This window comes from Leptodactylus fuscus, chromosome 8 (genome assembly GCF_031893055.1).
Source record: "Leptodactylus fuscus isolate aLepFus1 chromosome 8, aLepFus1.hap2, whole genome shotgun sequence".
NCBI lineage: Eukaryota > Metazoa > Chordata > Amphibia > Anura > Leptodactylidae > Leptodactylus > Leptodactylus fuscus.
In genome coordinates, this window is record NC_134272.1 from 14623829 (window position 1) to 14648942 (window position 25114).

General features: G+C 41.7%; 2 protein-coding genes across 2 annotated transcripts in view; one reads left to right on the forward strand and one right to left on the reverse strand.

Moving 5' to 3' along the window:
• Positions 1-25114, forward strand: part of CACNA1H (calcium voltage-gated channel subunit alpha1 H) — a 135441-nt gene that overhangs the window by 103660 nt on the left and 6667 nt on the right. The window contains exons 24-28 of the mRNA XM_075285187.1: positions 9414-9565; positions 11174-11283; positions 16668-16801; positions 16897-16967; positions 23052-23130. Coding sequence (XP_075141288.1) covers positions 9414-9565; positions 11174-11283; positions 16668-16801; positions 16897-16967; positions 23052-23130 — 546 coding nt within the window. The remainder of the gene's footprint in view (positions 1-9413; positions 9566-11173; positions 11284-16667; positions 16802-16896; positions 16968-23051; positions 23131-25114) is intronic.
• LLGL1 (LLGL scribble cell polarity complex component 1) overlaps positions 20701-25114 on the reverse strand; it is a 409866-nt gene continuing 405452 nt past the window's right edge. Inside the window, exon 24 of the transcript XR_012717375.1 lies at positions 20701-20710. The gene's annotated coding sequence lies outside the window, so the exon portion shown is untranslated. The remainder of the gene's footprint in view (positions 20711-25114) is intronic.

Genomic DNA, 25114 nt, shown 5'->3' on the forward strand with positions numbered 1-25114 from the left:
GCTTTGGTTCTATTAAGCATTGAGTCTTCTAAGCTTTGAACCTTCTGAATTTTAGGTCTTGGACTTTAGATCTGGAACAGTCTTACAGTTGTATCTTCTGAGGGTTAAGTTTATTGTGTTTTAGATCTTCTTTGGCTCTTCTGAGATTCATTGCCTTCTGGTTGATTCTTCAGAGCTTTATAGATGTTTTATGCTTTGGGTGGTTGAGCTACATGGACTTCCATACATTATACTGTTCAATATAAGTCGTGACTTTAATGCATTTGCCGATATTGCATACGTCGAAGGAGCTGAGGCCTTAGCATTAAACTACATTCTAGTGTGCTTGTGAATTTCACATTTTTGTGGAGCAATATTTGTGGACGCACTGATTCATGTAATGGCATCTTCTTGTCCTATAAGTCTATCTTAGACCAAATAGCTTTTATATAGCCGCAGTAACATTCCTGTCAGGGATGTGGAATAGAATTCACAGTTGGCTTATTTAATACAGATCTGTTTCTTTATTCATAGTGACAGCGGCATCACAGATAATCAGTAAACACTTTAGTGATAGCGCTCAACCGGACCAACCTGTATACTGCCTGCAGCCTTACAGGAACATCGTGACATATAGAATTATATATGGGAGACACTCAGGTTATACCGGCATGGTCCATATCACTATATACAGGAGATGTATATCTTATACCAGCTGCACATATATAATTATATACAGGAGATACCGAGGTTATAACGCATGGTCCATATTACTATATACAGGAGATGTATATCTTATACCAGCTGTACATATATAATCATATACAGTATATACCAGGTTATACCGGCATGGTCCATATCATTATATACAAGATGTATAAATATTAAAGGGATTCTATCCATAAAACTGTATTTTTTCTGTCTACCACATCAGAACAGCCTTAAGAAAGGCTATTCTTCTCCTACCTTTAGATGTCTTCTCTGGGCCGCCGTTTGGTACAAATCCCGATTTTCGTCGGTATGCAAATGAGTTCTTTCGCACCACTGGGGGCGTCCCCAATGCAGCGAGAGAATTCTCCAGCGCGGCCTTCATCTTCGTCTGGAACGGCCTCTCTTCGCATCTTCTTCCGGTGCTGGGTTCAAACTACGCATACCTGCCGGCCACAAGAAAATGGTGGGCATGTGCAGTTGGCTTTGCCCGAGGCCTAGAAGTTTTAACCCAGCGCCGGAAGAAGACATGAAGAGAGGCCGTACCAGACAAAGATGAAGGCGGCGCTGGAGAATTCTCTCGCAGCATTGGGGACGCCCCCAGTGCTGCGGGAGAACTCATTTGCATACCCAGTAAAACTGGGATTTGTACCGAACGGCGGCCCAGAGAAGACATCTAAAGGTAGGAGAAGAATAGCCTTTCTTAAGGCTATTCCAACGTGATAGGCAAACAAAATTTACAATTTTAATGATAGGATCCCTTTAACGTGAGAGATATAAATCCGGATTTGCCATATTCCCCCATACATTAGTTTACCCCCCCCCCCCCCATGTATATAACCCTGCTGTGTAGCAGTTTATCTCCTGTTGCTGTATATAACCCCGGTGACAGAATATATCTTGATTCCTTCACTTATTTTGTGCCTTGCTGAATGTAGACACAAAATGTCAGATGTAAATGCAGGAGCGCTCAGTATAACTTCCTACAATCAGAGGATTATTCATCACTTCAGTATTGTTTAACCAGGGGGGTTGGGGGGGAATCTGATATTTACTCCATAAAAGTAGAGCATGGCCTTGAAAATCCACGTCAAGCCGCCAGAGATGCGATTGTTTGCTAAAAATAAAACCACAATAGTTTGTTTTTAATTCCGAATTCGTGAGTCCCATTGTATCGCGTTCAATAGCTGTCGCCCTCATTGCGCTTTGTAACCAAACGACTCCTAAGACACAAAGAAAACGTCTGCCGCAGATTTATCTCCATAAGATTATTTAGAGACTGATCACAATTGTCACTTAGCAAATAGCCTAACGCCAAAGAAAACGATTATCCCGGCTAATCCATCAGAAGCAAAAAGTTTCTCTTCTTGTCATCGCTCCTTGGCGATTCTTTGTCTTTTCTCTTTTCAAGATGGGACCCGTTCGTCATAGCATTGTATGGAGAGTGGTCTACAACAAAATGGCCGCTGCTTTATAATTGGATGAATAAGCTATGCACTTCATAGAGGAAGGCAGTTCCAATGAGGCCACTGGACAGGTGTTGGCCTGGCCCTGGTTGGTGCCTACAAATTCAGGAAGCCCCTCTGAAGACAAACTACATAGTTAACAAGCAAGGGGATAAGAACTTGGCCAAGCCACAGAGCTCCTGGGCTCCAATACAGATCTGTAATAGGGCCCCCAAATACCATTTATATAATATTGGAGTCCTACCTTGCGTTGCGACTGCTCTGTCTGTACTCTTATAACTACACCCCTGGCCTAAGGGTTAAACACCTTTTGGTCACTGTACTATACTTGCCTAAAATTCAGGTCGGCGAATAGGAATTTTTAAAGGGGAAGTTTAGGTTTTAGGGCAAGCTTAGTGGTGTCCAGGGTAGGAAAGCTATCCTCCTTCATCTATTACTGCTTCACTTTCCTTCCCATGCCGGGACACACCACAAGCAGAAAGGCCACTAAGACCAATCAGGGGCCACAAGGGTTGTTGATATGTGACGTCACCAGTCCCTCTCCAGAGACCAGTCATGTGAGCCTCTCCGCTTCTAGTGGGGTGAGTCCCAGCATGTGGTAGGTGAGTATTTTTTATATTTTACGCCCACCATTGCCACCCCTAAATTTGCCCTAAATCCTTGAAAGCCCTGACCTGAGACTGCCCAAAACTGGATGTAATTTCCCCTTCGGGCGGACTTTGCATAACCCCTACCCCATTTCAGACTGGGATAGGCCTTAACTACCCACATTCATTTATTACTGGAAATTTTGGAAATGAATGCTGTCCTGTAATGGCAACTTAAAAAACATTGTGAGGGTGACCAAGTATCATGCAACTTTTTGATTCTACAATGTATGGGAAGTTTTGCCCGTTCTTCCATGCTAGGAGTTGTAGTCGTAGGAGCTCACACGAGAATGGAGCCCCGTTTGATTATTGCTATGTAGGTCACTGCACTCTTGATCCAATAGATTCACACAAGGGACATCCCATCATGGTGTTCTCGTCGTATTGACGGTAATACTCAGATTACCAGATTACGAGGACTGTGTTTTATTTACTCCCCGATCCTGGTTCGCCACCCTTGCCCTGTTCGATGACATTATCTTCTGGTAATACGATAATCCACATCAGACGACTTCACCTGTTTCCATTCAGACTCAATCATGTTCCCCGGGAAAAAGATTTGCAGCGATTCTTTGAGGCAGCATGTTCCATAAAAACAATTGATCCGCTCTCCACGGGATTATCATCAGCTCGACCAGCGAAAATTACAGCTTTATATTAACCCTTCTCTACTTGTGCAGCATCTTCTCTCAACTTTGATGAAGCCTCAGACTGGCCTTGTGTATACCTGTTTTAGTTAAGTTGGCATTTATGGGCTGTCATCCATTTTGATCACTTCTTCTGATACGGTTTCCCTAATGCAGACTACATTTCCCATAATGATACTGGTTGTTCAGACATAGATGGGAGAGGCTTTCCACCTACCTGTACATTTTCAGAATATGCTATGCAATATAACTTCAGCCTGTCTTCCCTGTCTGGATACACTGGAGGTTCTGCACACAGCACTCACAGATCGTGTACACAGGCAATGTGAGTCAGGGGAGTTTTATAATTCTGCAAATAGTCATTGTCTGTATTCAGTACTATATAACTGCAGTCCTGGTACCTTAGATAAGACAGGAATTATATTTTTAGCAACACTGGAGGGGCAAGGAGGGCGGAGCTTGGTGGAAAGAGGAGGAGTCTGAGATGTATCAGGTGGTAGTTGATAATTGATGATTCCTGTAGTTTGCAGGAAGTCAGTTATGTGGGAAAGCTCTGGACTGGTAGTCAGACTGGTGATCCCATGACCCACGTGGCCATAGTGAAGGAGACAAGGTATGCTTATATAGCTCTATTAAAGGGGTTTTCCAGGACTTATATATATCAATGGCCCATGTTTAGGATAGGTCATCAATGTGTGATCAGTGGGGTACAACATCTGGGACACCCACATATCAGCTGCTTAAAGAGGCCATGGTGTTCCTTCTTCCCTGTGCCGAAGACTCACATTCATTGTTCATATGGTACAGCAGCAGCTCAGTCCCATTCAAGTGAATAGGGCTGAGCTGCAATTCCAAGCACAGCACCTACAGAGGATTGTCTAGACTGGCTACAACTGTAACAAACCCTCAGCTGTAGAAGTATCAGTCAGTATAGTCTCTGGGTGTGAACTGTAAATCCCCCGCAGTCTTCTAGGCCTGTTTCATACATTGTAAAGTCTAAGTTTTTCATAAGAATCGACTAAAACTTTACAGAGATATTAGCGGGAGGTGTTCGGCATTAGGTGCGGCGCGGTCGCTGTCTGCTCCGGACCACTTTTAATGAAGACTGCAGACAAGTGATGGACGGATATAGATTTTACTGAGGAGGAAGGAGATCGATTTTCTCGCAGCTAATGGTGCTGTCAAACCGGTGTCAAATATTTTTAGGCAGAATTGCTCCAGGATATTGTGGTCTTGTAGGGAGGGACAATCGCTTTAGATTTAAAGGGGAAGTGACATCCATTTTGGGAACGGATTGTACTGATACGAAATGAATCATGTCAATGTGCGGTAAGGCTAGCAAAAATTTGTTGGAATTAATTTTGTGACATTGACAAGCCAATGCCAAGGCCTGGTGGTACGTGTAACCTCGGGGGTATACTCTATGCCTTTGGGGGTGCTCACACTGTCCTCTTACTGTGCTATTAGTGTGGTCTAGTCAAAATATATTCCTCCGGATCCCCACACTCCATGCTCAAGCAACCTTGGACAAGCCACACAGAGAGTGACATAAGTTGCTGCCGGACACCTTGGCCTTTCAGTTGGCAAGATGCCGTCCCTTTTCCCAAAAAAAATCTACCATTGGGGGAGAGTACAGAAACCACCACACACATTACATGGTTGGCCAGTCTAGGCGGTACTATTAAGGCACTGAGATACATCTCCAGGATGATATTGAGCTCTTCCGATCATCAGAAGTGTCCAGAACCCACCCAGGTTTCTGTAATTCACTACCCGAATTGACTTGTTAGGACACCACCCTTCAAAAATGTCTTAATTTAGTTATCACAGGTGAAGGATTGCAGGCTCTTACCCATGTTGTAGGCTGACTCAGAAAGATGTGTGCAGTCCTTTGTGTTGTGTATTGTTTGATGGTATCCATGTTTTCTGGGAGCATGCTATGCTTACCATAACTTTGCAACTCGGAGATGTGACCATGACTAACCACAGAACAGGACTCTGCAAGTTCTCCAACCTTCTCCAATATGAAGGTGGCTATTCTGTGGACCATACTATAATATGGTGGGGAGGGGACAGGTTGGCTTGGTGCAAAATGGGTTACCAGACCACAGAATGGTCACCTTATGTCTGTATCTATGAAATATTTCTATAGTTAAAAGAGCATTAGGAGGCTCTGAGAATTGCTCTACATCCTCCTCCTCCTCGGCCACGTCTCCCCAGCAGAGCACGCAGCCGGTGTCAAGCTTTGCATGACCTTGTTTTTGTGTTTTGCATGAGAATTGTTCCATGAACTTGGTGAGGTGATCATTGGATCTAGATGACCTGGGGCAAGGAGAGAAATTTTTGGTATAACTATAGGTTGGCCATTAATGGTGCAAGCATGTCCACAAGATCAAGGAAGACGGCCATTGACAAGTCTACCATTTTTTGATCAAGTTTCACCTACCTTGAACCTTTGAATGGCTTCCATTGTCATGAACGGTGCTTGTGCTAGGGTGCTAACCTTAAGCCCTGCTACCTTCTCGGAAATTGCAATGGTCAGTGCCGATGCCTTCTCATCCAAGGAGAGTAATGTGGTTTAATAACTGGCCAAGTGATGGCATAGAAGTCATGTTGGTGTGGACCCCTTCTTCAGTGAAGGCAGAATGCATCCTAACAAATCTTCCTCAATCTTGCAAAATTTGACCATGTATAGCCACCTGGAAATCAGCCATTCTTTCTTGTAGTTGCCAGATGAGAATTGAGTACAGGGCTGTGGAGTTGGTAGGCCAAACAAATATCTGTGAGTTTGACACCTCTATTTTTCTTCCACCTGGCTCCAACGTCTGCTCTGGCTCCAACTCTGACTCTTTTATAAATGTTTGTCAGCCATGGTCAGAGGAGGTGCAAAGTTACTCTCCTTCCCGAACAAAAGCCAGTTATACATCAAGAGAGGAACGGACCACAAAAAAGAGGTCTCAATGCCCTTGAAACAAGACCCTCAGATGACATGTAATAATATCAATAATTGTATAACATAATATTTAATAACAAACCATGTTATATTAAAGTCGTAGTCTGAGTCGGTAACTTTTTTCCAACTCCACCCAAAATGGGCCAATTCCGTGACTCCTACTCCACAGCCCTAGATTAATAGGTAGCTATACACTGTTTTGGACTGGCCCACCAGAGTACCAGGCCAAGACTAACACCAATAATGGTCCAACAGGAGACACCTAAATTTGAAGAGTACTATATTCTATTTCCTAGGGTTTGTTGGAGGATGAATTTTAGATTCCTAAAATTAACATGTGTGTTTGGCTTGACAAACATACACAATTGGATTTATGGTGAAACATGAAGGATCTCTCCAACGTGGTCAAGTCTTCTCCACCATGACCAATTCTTGCTCTCCAGAAGTGGGTGCTCAAGGTGCTCTAGGAGCCCTCACCTCCAATAGTCCACGTCTATGGTTGGACTTGATGTGGTCTCCTTGCTCCTCACTAGATCTAGTGATCATTGTCCCCATCTTATTGTATTCTTACCTTGTAACTAACCAGATAAGTTTAGACCTAAGGAGGTTACGGCAAGTTATAGCAAGGGAGGATTTTGGACAATGGGTGGGTGTTCCCACAATGTACAGTAGGTATTGTCCAGGTGCCAGGACCAATTCCATCCTAATATATTACACTCAGTTATCTCATATATTTAGTCATGAAGCGGAATGATCCTAATCAGGCCGAGGAGCTTTCATCTCTTTTGGGTAATTACTTGTCGTTTTATCTACTCCAGAGCATTAAAAATACATTAAATCTGTGCCGATCCCCGGCTGTAAAAAGTAGATGAAATGATGAAGCATTTAGGCTGGTCCTAAAATACACGGTAAATGTCTGAGAATCCAGAGAGAATTTCTGATGGTCTGAACCTTTAGATAATTAAAAAAAAAAACCTAATAATAATTACGGTGAGATTGTAATAGAGGTAAACAGTAAATAGGAACATTCCAGATCCAGGTGCCCCAGAGGATACAGGTCTGCACTATCATGGGGTCACTGAGTCCTAAAGGGGCCATAAACCAGAGAGTGAATCGAGCCCAGGTCCACAATCCTAGAAATACAGAGGTCCGCGGTCCTAGAACTATACAGGTCCACAGTCCTAGACGTATACAGCTCCATAATCCTGGCAGTATACAGGTCCATAGTCCTGGCAGTATACAGCTCCATAGTCCTGGCAGTATACAGCTCCATAGTCCTGGCAGTATACAGGTCCACAGTCCTAGAGGTATACAGCTCCATAGTCCTGGCAGTATACAGGTCCACAGTCCTAGACGTATACAGCTCCATAGTCCTGGCAGTATACAGGTCCACAGTCCTAGAGGTATACAGCTCCATAGTCCTGGCAGTATACAGGTCCACAGTCCTAGATGTATACAGCTCCATAGTCCTGGCAGTATACAGGCCCATAGTCCTAGACATATACAGCTCCATAGTCCTGGCAGTATACAGGGCCACAGTCCTAAACATATACAGCTCCATAGTCCTGGCACTATACAGGTCCACAGTCCTAGACGTATACAGCTCCATAGTCCTAGCAGTATACAGCTCCATAGTCCTGGCAGTATACAGCTCCATAGTCCTGGCAGTATACAGGTCCACAGTCCTAGACGTATACAGCTCCATAGTCCTGGCAGTATACAGGTCCACAGTCTCACACCATTGTCTCACATGGCAGCTAGTACTAAGCTCCAATACATCTTGGAAACTTCTTCTACTGCATTCTTTGCTTTTGCAGAATTCCTTCCCAATGATCCTAAACTATTGAATACCCAGCATTAAATAGATAAGTGTCCCTCTGGTATTTTATCTGTCAGTACCCCTAATGCCAACTTTCAGGTCTTATAAATGCCATTAGGACCAAGGCTGGCAGACCACGGCATGACCTTATTACGGTATATCTGACTTCACCATGCCGGGCACCGTCAAGCTTATGAGCCTTGTAGAATACATGAAGGGCCAAGCTGGGAACCCCGGCCAGCTGGAGCCCCATTCCAGCTTTTGAGTGTTCATTTGGACGTGGGCGCTCGCACAGGTCTGCACAATGTCTAGCCCTGGCACCGTTCTCCAGCGTCGCTGACATGTCTTGTTCCCTGTCAGTTTGTTGCCGTTCTTTCTAGAGAGACACTTGAGAATATTTGCAGAGTTATTTTGAGCGGCATTCACGAGAGCAGAGCTATGTATTTCTGGAAGCTCTTATATTGGACATCTTTTTTTTTTTTTGCTTCGCCCACTTGAGCCAAGTTCCTATAATTTGTTTGTCTGGGCACATTAACTGCATAGTCGCCAATGTCCAGGGTCAGGGCACAGATAACGGACATGGCTCCGGCTCTGTTTCACCTGCAAAATATTCACGGACATATACAAACAATGTAAAACCAGAGGGCCAGGCAGTGTCTTCATGAGTAGTGCCACCCGGTTAGCCCATGAGTAGTGCCTAACAATGTCTCCATGCGTAGCGCCAATAATAAATGGCACCACCCAGAGTAGTGCCAATCAGTGACTTCATGAGCAGAGCCATCCAGAATGACCCCATGAATAGTGCCAACCTGTATCTTCATGAATTACGTCACCCAGAGGTGCCCCAAGGGTAGTACCAATGTGTATCTTCATGAATTTTGCCACCCAGAGTGTCCTCATGAGTAGTGACAATCGGTATCTTGGAAAGCTGTTTTTGGGAGACTCTATAATCCTCAAAGATCTCCCCTTTTTGAAGGAGACCCCAAGACATTCTGCTACATATGTGCACTCATCAGTGGGATAACCTCCTAACACAGGATTATCATGTGTACTTTTCAGATTAGCCTAGCCTAGTGTCTGTCTGTGTATGTCCATCTGTCCATCTCCATGTTTGCCAGCTGTTTGTGCTTTTTGATGTTGGACATCACCAAACTGATGATATTTCACTTTATGGCTCTTACATTTTCCACACAGAGGCCCAGAGGAGACCATACTACGCCGACTACTCCCCGACACGGAAATACATCCACTCACTGTGCACCAGCCACTACCTGGACCTGTTCATCACCTTCATCATCGGCATCAATGTTATTACCATGTCCATGGAGCACTACAACCAGCCCAAGGTAGGTAGTGGGGAGCCAAGGTGTAATCCCCAGATAGGACAACATCCTATGGACTGTGTGGTCAGTGACAATGCCGGGGCTGGTTTGTAGAGGGATATACAGGACCTCACTCACTTTTGGTATATATATTTGGAGTGTCCACCAACCATCGTTCCTACCCAGGCCAGTTCTTACTATCCAGTTGTTAACATTACAGTCAGATAAGGAGAGCTGGTGGACCAGCAGGTACAAGCTGGTCATCATCATCTTGTTGGTCTCTACTTCTCGAGTGGACCACCATTGGCTTCATCCGCATTCACCATCTTATTCAGGTGGAGAGGTGGCCACATTTGCACTTGGCTCTCTCCATTGAAGTCGAAGAAGGCCTTCCATAAATCCCATAGACCAATGGAAAGGACCATGGTCATGTGATAGTGGTCCAGCTGTAATAATGGCGTATATTCTGACAACAAAGTGGATGTCACCTTCTTGAGCTAATCAAAGGGGTAATTGGTGGTCAAAGGGGTCATTGAAAAAATAAGTCTAGACACCAGGGTTGGTGGTTTAACCAACCACTGGAGGCTAAGAGGATCATGGGTGTAGCGGTTTCCATAAATCCCATTGACCAGAGGATTGGACCATGATCATGTAATAGGGGTCCAGCTGTGATAGTGGCTGCTTATGACAAGATATTGGATGTCACCTTCTTGAGCTGATCAATGGGGTAAGCGGTGTCCATGTGGTAAAAAAAAAAGTCTAGACACCAGGGACGGTGGGTTAACCAACCACTGGAGTCTAAGAGGATCATTGGTGTTGTGGTTTCCATGAATCAAATAGACCAGAGGATTGGACCATGATCGTGTAATAGGGGTCCAGCTGTGATAGTGACTGCTATTGACAACAAAATGGATGTCGCCTTCTTGAGCTGATCATGGTGATCAGTAGTGTTTATGTAATCGATCAAAAGTCTGGACACCAAGGATGGTAGGATAACCAACCACTGAACACCAGAAGCTATGACATTCAACCAGGAGAAACAGAGACTGAGCCATATGGCTTGGTACCAATGACCAGGGCCACAAGAGCTGGACATATAGAAGAGTAATTGACCACCATTGTGAGTTCTCCAAAGGATCATTGAATTATGCAGCACCTGGTGACTATGGGCCCTCATACTATTGTTGAAGAGGGGCCACTACTGTATTTTTGTTTTAGTACAGCCAAGAAAGGTTTCATTGGTTGCTGTAGATAATATTTCTGATTTCCTGAAGATTATTCAGATCACCATCACAATACTAAGTCATTGCCGAAGTTCTGTTCCTGCCCCCCATCTTGTACAACCATGTTGTTATGCATAATTCATGTAGCCTTTTATGTCGGATTACGTAAATGATCCTGCCAATCCATCTGCTTCTCATAATATATTGGCCTCATTTGCTGTTTTTGAAGTATTTGGCCAGACGATAACAAACAAAAAGAGAACAGAAGAACAAGTTCTGGTGCGATTACACACATCCTCTCTATAAGTGGGGTCAGGCGGTTCAAGGAAGGGTTTAATCTCTGCTAAACCAGATGGGATCATGTTTATGTGAAAATAGCTAATCTCTGCATGTTCATGTTCTCTCCTAGTCCCTGGAGGAGGCTTTGAAATACTGTAACTACGTCTTCACCATCGTCTTTGTGTTCGAAGCTCTGCTCAAGCTGGTTGCCTTTGGTTTTCGAAGATTCTTTAAAGACAGGTACAGTTCAACACAACCAAATAGTAAGGGTTAAAGGGCAATGCCAGTCACTTCCTATGTGCAAGACTATAACTACTATATTACTGCCCCCTATATACAGGAATATAACTACTATAACACTGCCCCTATGTACAAGAATATAACTACTATAATACTGCTCATATGTACAAGAATATAACTACTATAATACTGCTCCTATATACAAGAATATATCTACTATAATACTGCTCCTATGTACAAGAATATAACTACTATAATACTACCTCCTATGTACAAGAATATAACTACTATAATACTGCTCCTATGTACAAGAATATAACTACTATAATACTACCTCCTATGTACAAGAATATAACTACTATAATACTGCTCCTATGTACAAGAATATAACTACTATAATACTGCTCCTATGTACAAGAATATAACTACTATAATACTGCCCCTATGTACAAGAATATAACTACTATAATACTGCTCCTATGTACAAGAATATAACTACTATAATACTACTCCTATGTACAAGAATATAACTACTATAATACTGCTCCTATGTACAAGAATATAACTACTATAATACTACCTCCTATGTACAAGAATATAACTACTATAATACTACTCCTATGTACAAGAATATAACTACTATAATACTGCTCCTATGTACAAGAATATAACTACTATAATACTGCTCCTATGTACAAGAATATAACTACTATAATACTACTCCTATGTACAAGAATATAACTACTATAATACTGCACCTATGTACAAGAATATAACTACTATAATACTGCTCCTATGTACAAGAATATAACTACTATAATACTACTCCTATGTACAAGAATATAACTACTATAATACTGCACCTATGTACAAGAATATAACTACTATAATACTGCTCCTATGTACAAGAATATAACTACTATAATACTGCTCCTATGTACAAGAATATAACTACTATAATACTGCTCCTATGTACAAGAATATAACTACTATAATACTGACCCCTATGTACAAGAATGTAACTACTATAATACTACTCCTATGTACAAGAATATAACTGCTACAATACTACTCCTATGTACAAGAATATAACTACTATAATATTGCTCCTATGTACAAGAATATAACTACTATAATACTGCACCTATGTACAAGAATATAACTAATATAATACTGCTCCTATGTACAAGAACATAACTACTATAATACTGCTCCTATGTACAAGAATATAACTACTATAATACTGCTCCTATGTACAAGAATATAACTACTATAATACTACTCCTATGTACAAGAATATAACTACTATAATACTGCTCCTATGTAGAAGAATATAACTACTATAATACTGCTCCTATGTACAATAACATTACTATAATACTGCTCATATGTACAAGAATATAACTACTATAATACTGCTCCTATGTACAAGAATATAACTACTATAATACTACCCCTATGTACAAGAATATAACTACTATAATACTGCACCTATGTACAAGAATATAACTACTATAATACTGCTCCTATGTACAAGAATATAACTACTATAATACTACTCATATGTACAAGAATATAACTACTATAATACTGCACCTATGTACAAGAATATAACTACTATAATACTGCTCCTATGTACGAGAATATAACTACTATAATACTGCTCCTATGTACAAGAATATAACTACTATAATACTGCTCCTATGTACAAGAATATAACTACTATAATACTGCTCCTATGTACAAGAATATAACTACTATAATACTGCCTCCTATGTACAAGAATATAACTACTATAATACTGCTCCTATGTACAAGAATATAACTACTCTAATACTGACCCCTATGTACAAGAATGTAACTACTATAATACTACTCCTATGTACAAGAATATAACTGCTACAATACTACTCCTATGTACAAGAATATAACTACTATAATATTGCTCCTATGTACAAGAATATAACTACTATAATACTGCACCTATGTACAAGAATATAACTAATATAATACTGCTCCTATGTACAAGAACATAACTACTATAATACTGCTCCTATGTACAAGAATATAACTACTATAATACTGCTCCTATGTACAAGAATATAACTACTATAATACTACCCCTATGTACAAGAATATAACTACTATAATACTACCCCTATGTACAAGAATATAACTACTATAATACTACTCCTATGTACAAGAATATAACTACTATAATACTGCACCTATGTACAAGAATATAACTACTATAATACTGCTCCTATGTACAAGAATATAACTACTATAATACTACTCCTATGTACAAGAATATAACTACTATAATACTACTCCTATGTACAAGAATGTAACTACTATAATACTACTCCTATGTACAAGAATATAACTACTATAATACTACTCCTATGTACAAGAATATAACTACTATAATACTGCTCCTATGTAGAAGAATATAACTACTATAATACTGCTCCTATGTACAATAACATTACTATAATACTGCTCCTATGTACAAGAATATAACTACTATAATACTGCTCCTATGTACAAGAATATAACTACTATAATACTACCCCTATGTACAAGAATATAACTACTATAATACTGCACCTATGTACAAGAATATAACTACTATAATACTGCTCCTATGTACAAGAATATAACTACTATAATACTACTCCTATGTACAAGAATATAACTACTATAATACTGCTCCTATGTACGAGAATATAACTACTATAATACTGCTCCTATGTACAAGAATATAACTACTATAATACTGCTCCTATGTACAAGAATATAACTACTATAATACTGCTCCTATGTACAAGAATATAACTACTATAATACTGCCTCCTATGTACAAGAATATAACTACTATAATACTGCTCCTATGTACAAGAATATAACTACTATAATACTGCTCCTATGTACGAGAATATAACTACTATAATACTACCTCCTATGTACAAGAGTATAACTACTATAATACTACCTCCTATGTACAAGAATATAACTACTATAATACTGCTCTTATGTATAAGAATATAACTACTATAATACTGCTCCTATGTAAAAGAATGTAACTACTATAATACTGCCCCTACGTACAAAAATATAAAACATTAGATCCTTCCCATACGTGCCTGGCATTACCCTTTATACTATATCACAGTGTACTCTACTATTATGTATCAGGTGTTTATATAATTTCTATGCATTTGTGTTGGTTTATTCTATATAATAATATAGTCACAAGCTTTCTCCGGCCTTCTGTTTCTGGATTTAGCTCAAACCCTCCAAGTCTCGCTTGCACCTAGATTAGCAGAATCATAACTCTGCTTATCCCCTTACAGAGACTGAGGTGAGGGTATAAGGGGTCAGGTATTATTTATGACATTTATGTTCCACTGCAGCAGCGCCTCCCTCCCCTCCCCTCCTCTGTACAGTACTGCAGGTGTGCTCTCCCTATTACAGCTGCTTTATGCCTCTATTACCATTGAATACAATGTATCCAGTATCTCTTTGTGAAGCTGAGAGGAATCTCATCTGCGCTCCCTGTGCCGGGGGGAGATGCTGTGAGTCACTAACCTTTTTATTATCCAAATCGACCCTGAGCAGTTATACTGCGGAGCAGGAGAAGGCGGGATAGGTTTTAGTGTGTGTGAAAAAGGCACCTTGAGACGATAAATGCTGTGAATAAATACTTGAGATTTGTAAAGTGAGATGAGTAACACTCAGATTATCAAAACCTACAGGACGTCTGGCGTCAGAACATATCAAACCGCGATAATACTAACGTGGCCGCCCTACGGCTGAGGCTCCTCCGCCATCTGTCTGCACTATATAGGACAGGAGCAATGTTGGCCATATTTACGAACATAGAATAATTATTTTCATGGAGACTGTTTTTTTTTATGTAAACTCCGCCCACATGTACATGTCACACCCCATAGCGACATCAAAAGTACCTCCACAACAAGCACCATCACAGTGTCAGTGTTGTGCCACCTACTGGGCACATCCTTCATCAACGGATAGCTGAGAAGCAAAATTTTTTGCAGTTGGTTTTCCCAACAGCTCGCCAACAGGGCACTCAAGGTATAGCAAGCCATCAATGTTAATATTTTTCTGCAAGTGGATTATATCACATCTTACTATATAAAAGGGATACTGCAGGACTACGATGTTAATGGACTATTCTTAGGATAGACAATCAATATTAGGGTGGTAAAGTCTGACCCCCAGCTGTTTGAAGAGCTTGGTGACCACCACTTCTTCTACTCAGGGCAATGACATCAAGTCCAGTGGTCACATGGTTATACCAGAACTGTAATACCAAGCGTAGCCACTATACAATGTACGGTGCTGTGCTTGGTAATAGTAAACAGTTTGCTGGAATTGTCCAAATACAACATCCCCTTCAATCAGCTGATCTGGTGGTTCCGGATGTTGGGCCCCACTTATCTGATATCAATGACCTATCCGAAGGACAATTAATCAATATCATAGATCACAGAAAATCCCTTTAAGTTGCACAAGTTCTTTATCAGGATGATTACCACGTTCAGAGAGTTACAAAGAGTGTCTCCTCCTCTGGAGGACCCATCATGTCCATGCATCTTTTCATAACTGTGTAATGCTTCTTTTTTCCTCTAGTGGTGCTGTGGGGAAGTTATACACTTCCTTCCAGGATACCGGTCTATTATTGATAATATTAAGACTTGCCTTCTGATACATTAGTGACAGCCGAGGCCCTGGCAGCGGGCCAGCCGTCCATCGCGCTGCCATATCCAGCCCAGCCGATAATGACATTATGTGTGACTCGCCCTCAGAGCCGGCTGTGATATCTCGGCCACATCTTCCCGTCATGACGGCGCTCGACTGATGTCCTAATTAGAATTCACCACGACGAGGGCCGCGAGGTTGACAACGCTAATTTACACGGGTGTCTGATAATCCGCGAGGCTCGGACGGGAGGACGCAATCAGGAGCCGATGTTCTTTCTTTAACACTCGGAGACCTAAATACATCATCTTCTCAGGCTCGGGATCCGAGTTGTCAAACTGATGCTTATTAAGATTAATTTAGTAGGAAGCGGCGCTCGCTCGTCGCTCGCATCTTATAATAACGGACAAGCTGTTGATTTTCTTGTGTTATTTCCAGGCGACTATTGATTCCTGTCTGTAATCAGCAATTATTGGGGCAATCCACACACCTGCAAGTCATTATCTCCTTAAGGAACGGCTGTGAATACACTTAAAGGGCCCACGTCTCCTTGTATGTGGGAATGGTTGTAGGTCAATCAATATGGCCACTATTACAGGAGCAGAAGAGTTGTGTATGAGTAGTGTTATTGAATGGACCTGTATATTCTCTTACAGGTGGAATCAGCTGGATCTGGCCATTGTTCTGCTCTCCATCATGGGCATCACTCTAGAGGAGATCGAAATCAACGCCTCCCTACCCATCAACCCCACCATCATCCGTATCATGAGGGTGCTGAGGATCGCCAGAGGTGAGATATCTGATACTACATTATATGTATGTAGGAGATACAGATGTCATGGCGGTAATGTGTCCATATAACCTCATGTCTGCTTGTCCTTGCAGTGCTGAAGCTTTTAAAGATGGCCACAGGAATGAGAGCCCTGCTGGATACGGTAGTCCAGGCCCTGCCGCAGGTAACCAAAAATACTACACCAATAATTCTGCCAGTGTTGTAAAATTCATCAATCTGTTCTGATCCACATAATGGTAAAGGTAGTATTATAAATATGAGGTAGTATTATTGTAGTTGTATTCTTGTACATAGGAGTAGTATTATAGTAGTTATATTCTTGTATATAGGAGTAGTATTATAGTAGTTATATTCTTGTAGATAGGAGTAGTATTATAGTAGTTATATTCTTGTACATAGGGGCAGTATTATAGCAGTTATATTCTTGTACATAGGGGCAGTATTATAGTAGTTATATTCTTGTACATAGGAGTAGTATTATAGTAGTTATATTCTTGTACATAGGAGCAGTATTATAGTAGTTATATTCTTGTACATAGGAGTAGTATTATAGTAGTTATATTCTTGTACATAGGAGTAGTATTATAGTAGGTATATTATTGTACATAGGAGCAGTATTATTGTAGTTATATTCTTTTACATAGGGGCAGTATTATAGTAGTTATATTCTTGTACATAGGAGTAGTATTATAGTAGGGCAGTATTATAGTAGTTATATTCTTGTACATAGGAGCAGTATTATAGTAGCTATATTCTTGTACATAGGAGGTAGTATTATAGTAGTTATATTCTTGTACATAGGGGCAGTATTATAGTAGTTATATCCTTGTACATAGAGGGCAGTATTATAGTAGTTATATTCTTGTACATAGGAGCAGTATTATAGTAGTTATATTCTTGTACATAGGAGTAGTATTATAGCAGTTATATTCTTGTACATAGGGGCAGTATTATAGTAGTTATATTCTTGTACATAGGAGTAGTATTATAGCAGTTATATTCTTGTACATAGGGGCAGTATTATAGTAGTTATATTCTTGTACATAGGGGGCAGTCTTATTTCAGTGATGATTTATAAGTACTATGTACAGGCGATCACTTGCATTCTCATGACTATGGAGCATTAATGTTGTACTTCTGATCATGAGGAATTACTGCGCTGTTTGTTTTCGCTGACGTTGTAGCCATGGAAGCTCACCGGATTCCTTAGGATTTCCACAAATACTTCCTGGTGCCACGCTCCAACAGAACTATTTTTAGATCCGCTCGATGACTTATTTCCATTAAGTTAAGACGTCTTTGTGTAAACTCCTATTAGATTCTCTGTTCTAGGCCAGGCTGAGGGTAGAGCGAAAAAAAACCCCCACTACGACAGGCCAGATTTCATCTTTATAAGGAATGAACATTGTCCTGCAGAGAAGATGTGGGGAGTTGTCCATCAACATCTGCTATTTAACCCTTTATACATTACCAGCTTATAGTCAATAGTGCCCACAACCATCCTCATCAGCTAAGGTGAAAACACTGGATGAAAACCAACATGGCCGCCATTACAGCTTGCATCGGAAAAGCAAGATGGCAACCAATATGAACACTATGACAGCTCCATGACCTGGAAAAGCTGGGTTACAGTTCATTTAGAAGCTCAATCCTATTGGTTGTCACCCAGCTTTACCAAAATACATAAGGTATTTCTCCTTAGAAGCCACAAAACCGTAGCAAGTTCTTATAGGTGATGTTTTTAAAGGTGTTGTCCAGGATTATAAAGACGTGGCTGCTTTATGTCAAAACAGTGCCACACCTGCTTACAGGTTATGTGCGGCATTGAAGTCCCATTTACTGTAATAAAGCTGCACTGCAATACCAGACGCTGCCTCTGGACAGGTGTGGCGTTGTTTGAGAAGCAAGCATCCATGTGTTCCCTAATCTTGGAGAGTCCCCTTTAACAATCTAATCAGTCAATTATAGATATGTTTATGGGAACGCTGGGTGACAAGTAAGTAGTATAGTTATCCAGCTTTCCAAGACTCCTGAACAGCAAATATGTCCATCTTTTTACCTGTATGGATAAAAATAATGTTTGTTGAGAAGTGAGGCGTTAGGTGTCTCACGCCTCACACGGTATAGGGGACAGCACTTGTCTCTGAGGACAGTATACAAAGCAATGTATATAAGAGTCAGCGTATACACCAGCAGGGTGGGGGATACACAATCCTCTCTGTCAGGATTCTCGTAGCATCCACGTCTCGCTCGGTCCTGGTAGATGGGATTATCCCAGGAATGACATTTTTCACATTATAAATATACACATGCCGTCCGCGTTTGGATGGAGGCCACGAAGTGCATGGGAAACGGCGCTCATAGACATTAACCCGTCACCTGCCGCAGGGCGGTCATACTCCTGATCATAAAAGACTCTTGATATAGTATACGGTATATTCCTAATACAAAGACATATCACTGGCCCATATAGGACTGCGGTATTTACACTAACCAGATAGTGACCTAACCTGCTATATAGGTGACCATCCCCCCCCTCCCTTTCACCCCTGAGTTGACTAATGGTGGCCTCACATGGTTGAGATCCATGACTAAATCCATGACCCTATATTACCCAAATAATACCATACAGTGTCTATGTAATGCAACCGTATAGTTTTCAAAATAATACCACTATATAGTATCCATATAATAACACCAAGCAATAACATATTGTGCCCAAATAATGCCATACAGTGTCTATGTAATGCAACCGTATAGTTTTCAAAATAATACCACTATATAGTGTCCATATAATAACACCAAACAATAACATACAGTGCTCAAATAATATTAGCAATATTGTGCCCAAATAATGCCATACAGTGTCTATGTAGTGCATCGATAGTGTTCAAATAGTGCTACTATATAGTGCCCAAATAGTACTACAGTGTGTATATAATGCCACCATACAGCGCTCAAATTATAACACCCGCAGTACCAAAATAGATATCATCATATATTATCTGTAATGCAGTGACCAAATGATAGCACCATATATCAGTGCCATATGTGATGACCATATAACATCCATATAATAGCACCATATAATGTGCAGATAGTAAACCATGCCGTGCACAAATACCGCCATACAGTGTCCCTATTTCAATAGGAGAGAGCTGCATTACCATTCACGGTCACTGCCCGTACCAAAGCGGTACACGACCCCTACAATCAGACGATCAGTAGAGGTGCCTGGTTGTCGGACCGCCACTGATCTGATACTGATGACCTGTCCCAAGGGCCTTATAATACTGGGGGATGGGTGTGCACTCCTAACAACAAAAATGGCACGAAAATGGTGACAAATTACAGACCTGAGCGGAGTGACCCCAATACAAATAATAGCACCATATAGTGTTGAAATAAAAAATAGCCATACAGTGTTCATACATCGCTGCTCAGACCAATAAGTGTCTGTTCACACTGCATTTGCAGTATATATTGGGAGGATATACAATGTATGTCTCTATAAGGCCACTGCACCTTACACTGGTTGTCACCCAGCTTTCTCATATGACTGAATGACAGATTTTCAGTCCGATATCGGGGCATCATGAGGAAGATCTGGATTGTAAGAAAGCTGGGTGACAGTAATCAGGCAAGGACACATCTAGCGGTATTCACATGTAGTATCACTGAGTCACGAGCAGCTGGGGAAGGAGACTGTGGCGTTCCTGCCCTTGCGGCAGCTTGGCACTTGTACAGATTTCCTGAGAAATCCTTCTTGACAGGCCTCCCTGGGTATTATGTGCTCGGATGACTGAAATGCCATGGTGTGGGCTGATGGTGCAGAAATAATGGATGTGAGGAAAATCAGAAGAGAGATGTGCAAAATTAGGAAGCCAGTACCCGCCTCCGGCACTCCTCTACTGGAGAGGGACATTATGTCTGCAGAGTGCCACTGTGCTGAATACCTGCCAACACACAGAGGAGTGTGCCCAGCTAGGGGGCAGCACAGGAGTGGGTGTGAGCGTCCCAGAGATCAAGGCAAAGCGGTCATAATGACATAACCCTGTATGTGATGTCCTCACCAGGGAAGGGTCATTGTCCTGTACCCCAAGTGTCCCATGTATCATTATACTGCACCCCAAGTATCAGTGTGTCATTGTCCTGTACCCCAAGTGTCAGCGTGTCATTATCCTTTATCCTGAGTGTCAGTGTGTCATTGTCCTGTACCCCAAGTCTCCAGTGTGTCATTATACTGTACCCCAAATGTCATTCTTCTGTACCCCAAGTGTCCACATGTCATTATCCTGTACCCCAAGTATCAGTGGGTCATTATCATCTACCTCAAGTGTCCGGTTGTCATTTTCCTGCACCCCCAAATGTCAGCGTGTCTTTATCGTATACCCAAAGTGTCAGTGTGTCACTATCCTGCACCCCAAGTGTCAGTGTGTCACTATCCTGCACCCCAAGTGTCAGTGTGTCATTGTCCTGTACCCCAAGTATCAGTGTGTCATTGTCCTGCACCCCAAGTGTCAGCATGTTATCCTGTACCCCAAGTATCAGTGTACCTGGCTATCATACCCCATAAACCTACTACACAGTATACAATAGATGATCTAACCAGACTAGTAAAGTTTCTATGACTACAACCTTCTCACCAGCCCTGGACCCTCATGAATAGTCATATAGAGAGAGGTGATGTCGCTCGTCAATAGTCCTGTAAGTGATGGTAACCTATATGTATACCCGGACCCTCATTACTCTATGGTGGTGTCAGGTGGACACATCTTAGATCGACTTCATTAACATGCACGGACGAGGACATCTCCACGGCTGTCATCTTTCTTCAGAGTCCTTGAGCCGACCTGCTAGTTCGCACGATACAACTAAATTAGCTGTGGTAATAGGACATCTCTTGGTGGCCTTCCTCAATGAATATCAAGTGACTTGAGACGGACGAGCGTTTGCTTCCTCGGCAATCATCTTATTAAGGCCGGTGAAGGAATATATGACAGCTGTCCTTCACTCACCGGGCCTGAACTCTTCATTTTATCGTAAAGGTTGAAACTTGGAAGTTATTGGCAGGAAGTTGTCTGTTCTTCAGCTTCTCTCGTCCCCCGAGTCTTCTCTGACCTTTGATGTCATTCGGTCCATCAACATTTTCATCTTCTCAGGTCTTAATCCCATCCGGTGGAAAAACGTTTCATATATTTATGGAAAAAAAGAGATTGATCTCTTGGTTTCTCCGGTTGTTGATGTCAAGTTTTTAGTTATTTTGTAGGGTTGGAGAGGTGAAGGAGATTGAAGGGGATTTCAACTTTTTGCTACCATCTGTAGATCAGCCTTTCCATACTTTTTCAATAGATCTTAATATCAGGAAGACGAAAGGTGTAAGTAGGGGGTAAGAGAGTTGGGTAAGACCAAGAAACCACTCAAGGTTGGTCATCGTAGTTACATACCAGGATTGGAAGGCATGGTGAACATCTACCTCAGGGTGAAGGAAAGCCTAGCTTCGACACTGAGGACTATATTGTCTTATATGCAGATGGATTTCCTAAAGTTGATATGCTATACATGGTGTGGTCTACTGTACCAGTCTTTATGACTGACCAAGGAATGGTTTACCCTTGGGGATCTCCAAGGGCTTTTAACAAGAGTGATCTTCCAAGGTTGATCCAGAAGTGGTTCCAATCAGTGGCTTACCAATGGTAATCTAGTAGTGAGTTTGTTAATGGTGACCAAGTAATGATTAACCAAAGTGATCTACCTACTGTATGTGTTATAGAAGGTACACCCAATAGTGCTTCCCAATAGGACGTTTGACAAGGGAGTCCAACTAGAGATGGTGATATCCAAGGCCAATGCCAAAAAGCATTGACCAAGACATGATTAGCCAATGGTGACCGCCAAAGGACCTTTCACAAATGGTGACCAAGTAGTGATTTACCATTGGTGGTCTACAGGAAAATTTCACAGTGGTGTTCAAATAGATACCAATGGTGATCTCCAAAGGTATTTCACAAGATGATAATCTCCAAGGGCATTACACAAGGGTGACCCGTGGGTATCTAAAAGTACATTTCACGTGGGCGACACAGGAACAATTGTTGATCCAACAAAACTTTGCTAACCCACTAGTGTTTTCCATGTCATTTATCATGGATGATCTTCCAACCCTACACAACACTGGAGGTCTACTTACCATTACACCACTTAGTACCCTTCCTATCGTAACTTTACCTCGTGTCTTCCTCTGCAGGTAGGAAACCTAGGGCTGCTCTTCATGCTCCTATTTTTCATCTATGCTGCTCTGGGAGTCGAGCTGTTCGGGAAGCTGGGTGAGTAAACCAAAAGATCTTCAAAATCTTGGATCCCGATTGTTGTGGCAATCCTATAAAAAAAAACATTTTAGTTAAAAATAGTTTGAGCTGGCGGTGGTTCAGCCCTATCAGGAAACGTTCTGTGATCCTTAGAAGATTAGAAGCCACATCTGCTCATTATCGGTGGATTTTCTGTAGATTTTGACGTTGGAGATTATTCCCAGCTGTTGATTGTTCCTGCGAGGTTCGTGGAATGGACTTATCAATAAATTCTTCTAAATTAGGGCCTGTCACCATAAAATCACATTTTCTAATTAAAGCTGACATTACGAGGTGGAGGCCACTATTCCCCTTTGGCAGCGCTACCCAAAATGTCCTTGTATATGTCGTAATTTAGATGGCTGTGTCGAATAACGTACAGTACATAAAAGTCAATTTCTTGAACAGAAAACCTACAACCTGAAACTATGAAAATAAGAGGAGAAGAGTAGTACCCAGTAATATGGAAACACTGGAATTGAGCAGATGATGGGTATAGTTGGTCACTTTTGCAATGCACGCAAAGCCTTTCAAAGTTGTACAATACCAGATCTAGAAGGATTAACTTGAATCCAGACGAACTTTACCCAAGGTGGACAATGCTGGGAGCCTAGAGCTATACAGTGGGTATAGACTACTGATTCAATAAACTGGGTTGACTTTGGGCTACTCCTGAGGTATTGTGGTTTCCTGGTATTCATCATTACCAGGTTGCTACCTCTAGGATCAGTCTCAGTGTTAGTGATAGCTGAACTAAGTGACTCATGAGAAACTGATGCATAGCACTGACGGGACAGGTAGAGATGTGGTCAAAGGACAATCTGAGGTCAGGGCAGGCAGAGTTCGTGCAATACAGTAAATCAGGCATTAGGTTAGGGTAGGCAGCACAGGGTCAGTATGATAAGCAGACTGAGGTCAGCACAGGCAGCACAGGGTCAGTATGATAAGCAAACTGAGGTCAGCACAGGGTCAGTTTGGTAATCACGCTGAGGTCAGGGCAGGCAGCACAGGGTCAGTATGATAATCACACTGAGGTCAGGACAAGCAGCATAGGGTTAGTATGACAATCACACTGAGGTCTGGACAGGCAGCATAGGATTAGTAAGATAAGCAGACTGAGGTCAGGGCAGGCAGCACAGAGTCAGTGTGGTAATCACGTTGAGGTCAGGGCAGGCAGCACAAGGTCAGTATGATAATCACAATGAGGTCAGGACAGGCAGCATAGGGTTAGTATGATAATCACACTGAGGTCAGGACAGGCAGCATAGGATTAGTATGATAAGCAGACTGAGGTCAGGACAGGCAGCATAGGATTAGTATGATAAGCAGACTGAGGTCAGGACAGGCAGCATAGGATTAGTATGATAAGCAGACTGAGGTCAGGACAGGCAGCATAGGATTAGTATGATAAGCAGACTTAGGTCAGGGCAGGCAGCACAGAGTCAGTGTGGTAATCACGTTGAGGTCAGGGCAGGCAGCACAAAGTCAGTATGATAATCACAATGAGGTCAGGGCAGGCAGCACAGGGTAAGTATGATGAGATTGAGGTCAGGACTGTCAACACAGGGTTAGTATGATAATCACATTGAGGTCAGGTCAGGCAGCACAGGGTCAGTATGATAACCACTCTGAGGTCAGGGCAGGTAATACAGGAACAGAGACAAAAAAAACAGGCAAAGGTCAAAGACCAGAGGCCACACTACATAGTAAGCCAAAACATCCTCAGAAGAATTAGTAAGCTAGGAACCTTTTCACTTTGGCTGCCATAGGGAAAGGTGCCTTAAAGGGAATTTATGAGCAAAAAATGACCTAGTTTTAACCCCAGTTAAACATCCTATTTAAGAATTTAGGAAAGTTTACATTGACAGGCAAGATGGCCTCCATGACAATAGAATAAAAAAAAAAAAAAAAAAAATTAAAAATTGGATGACACTTTACGTTTAAATACCTTACAGCTCACTGT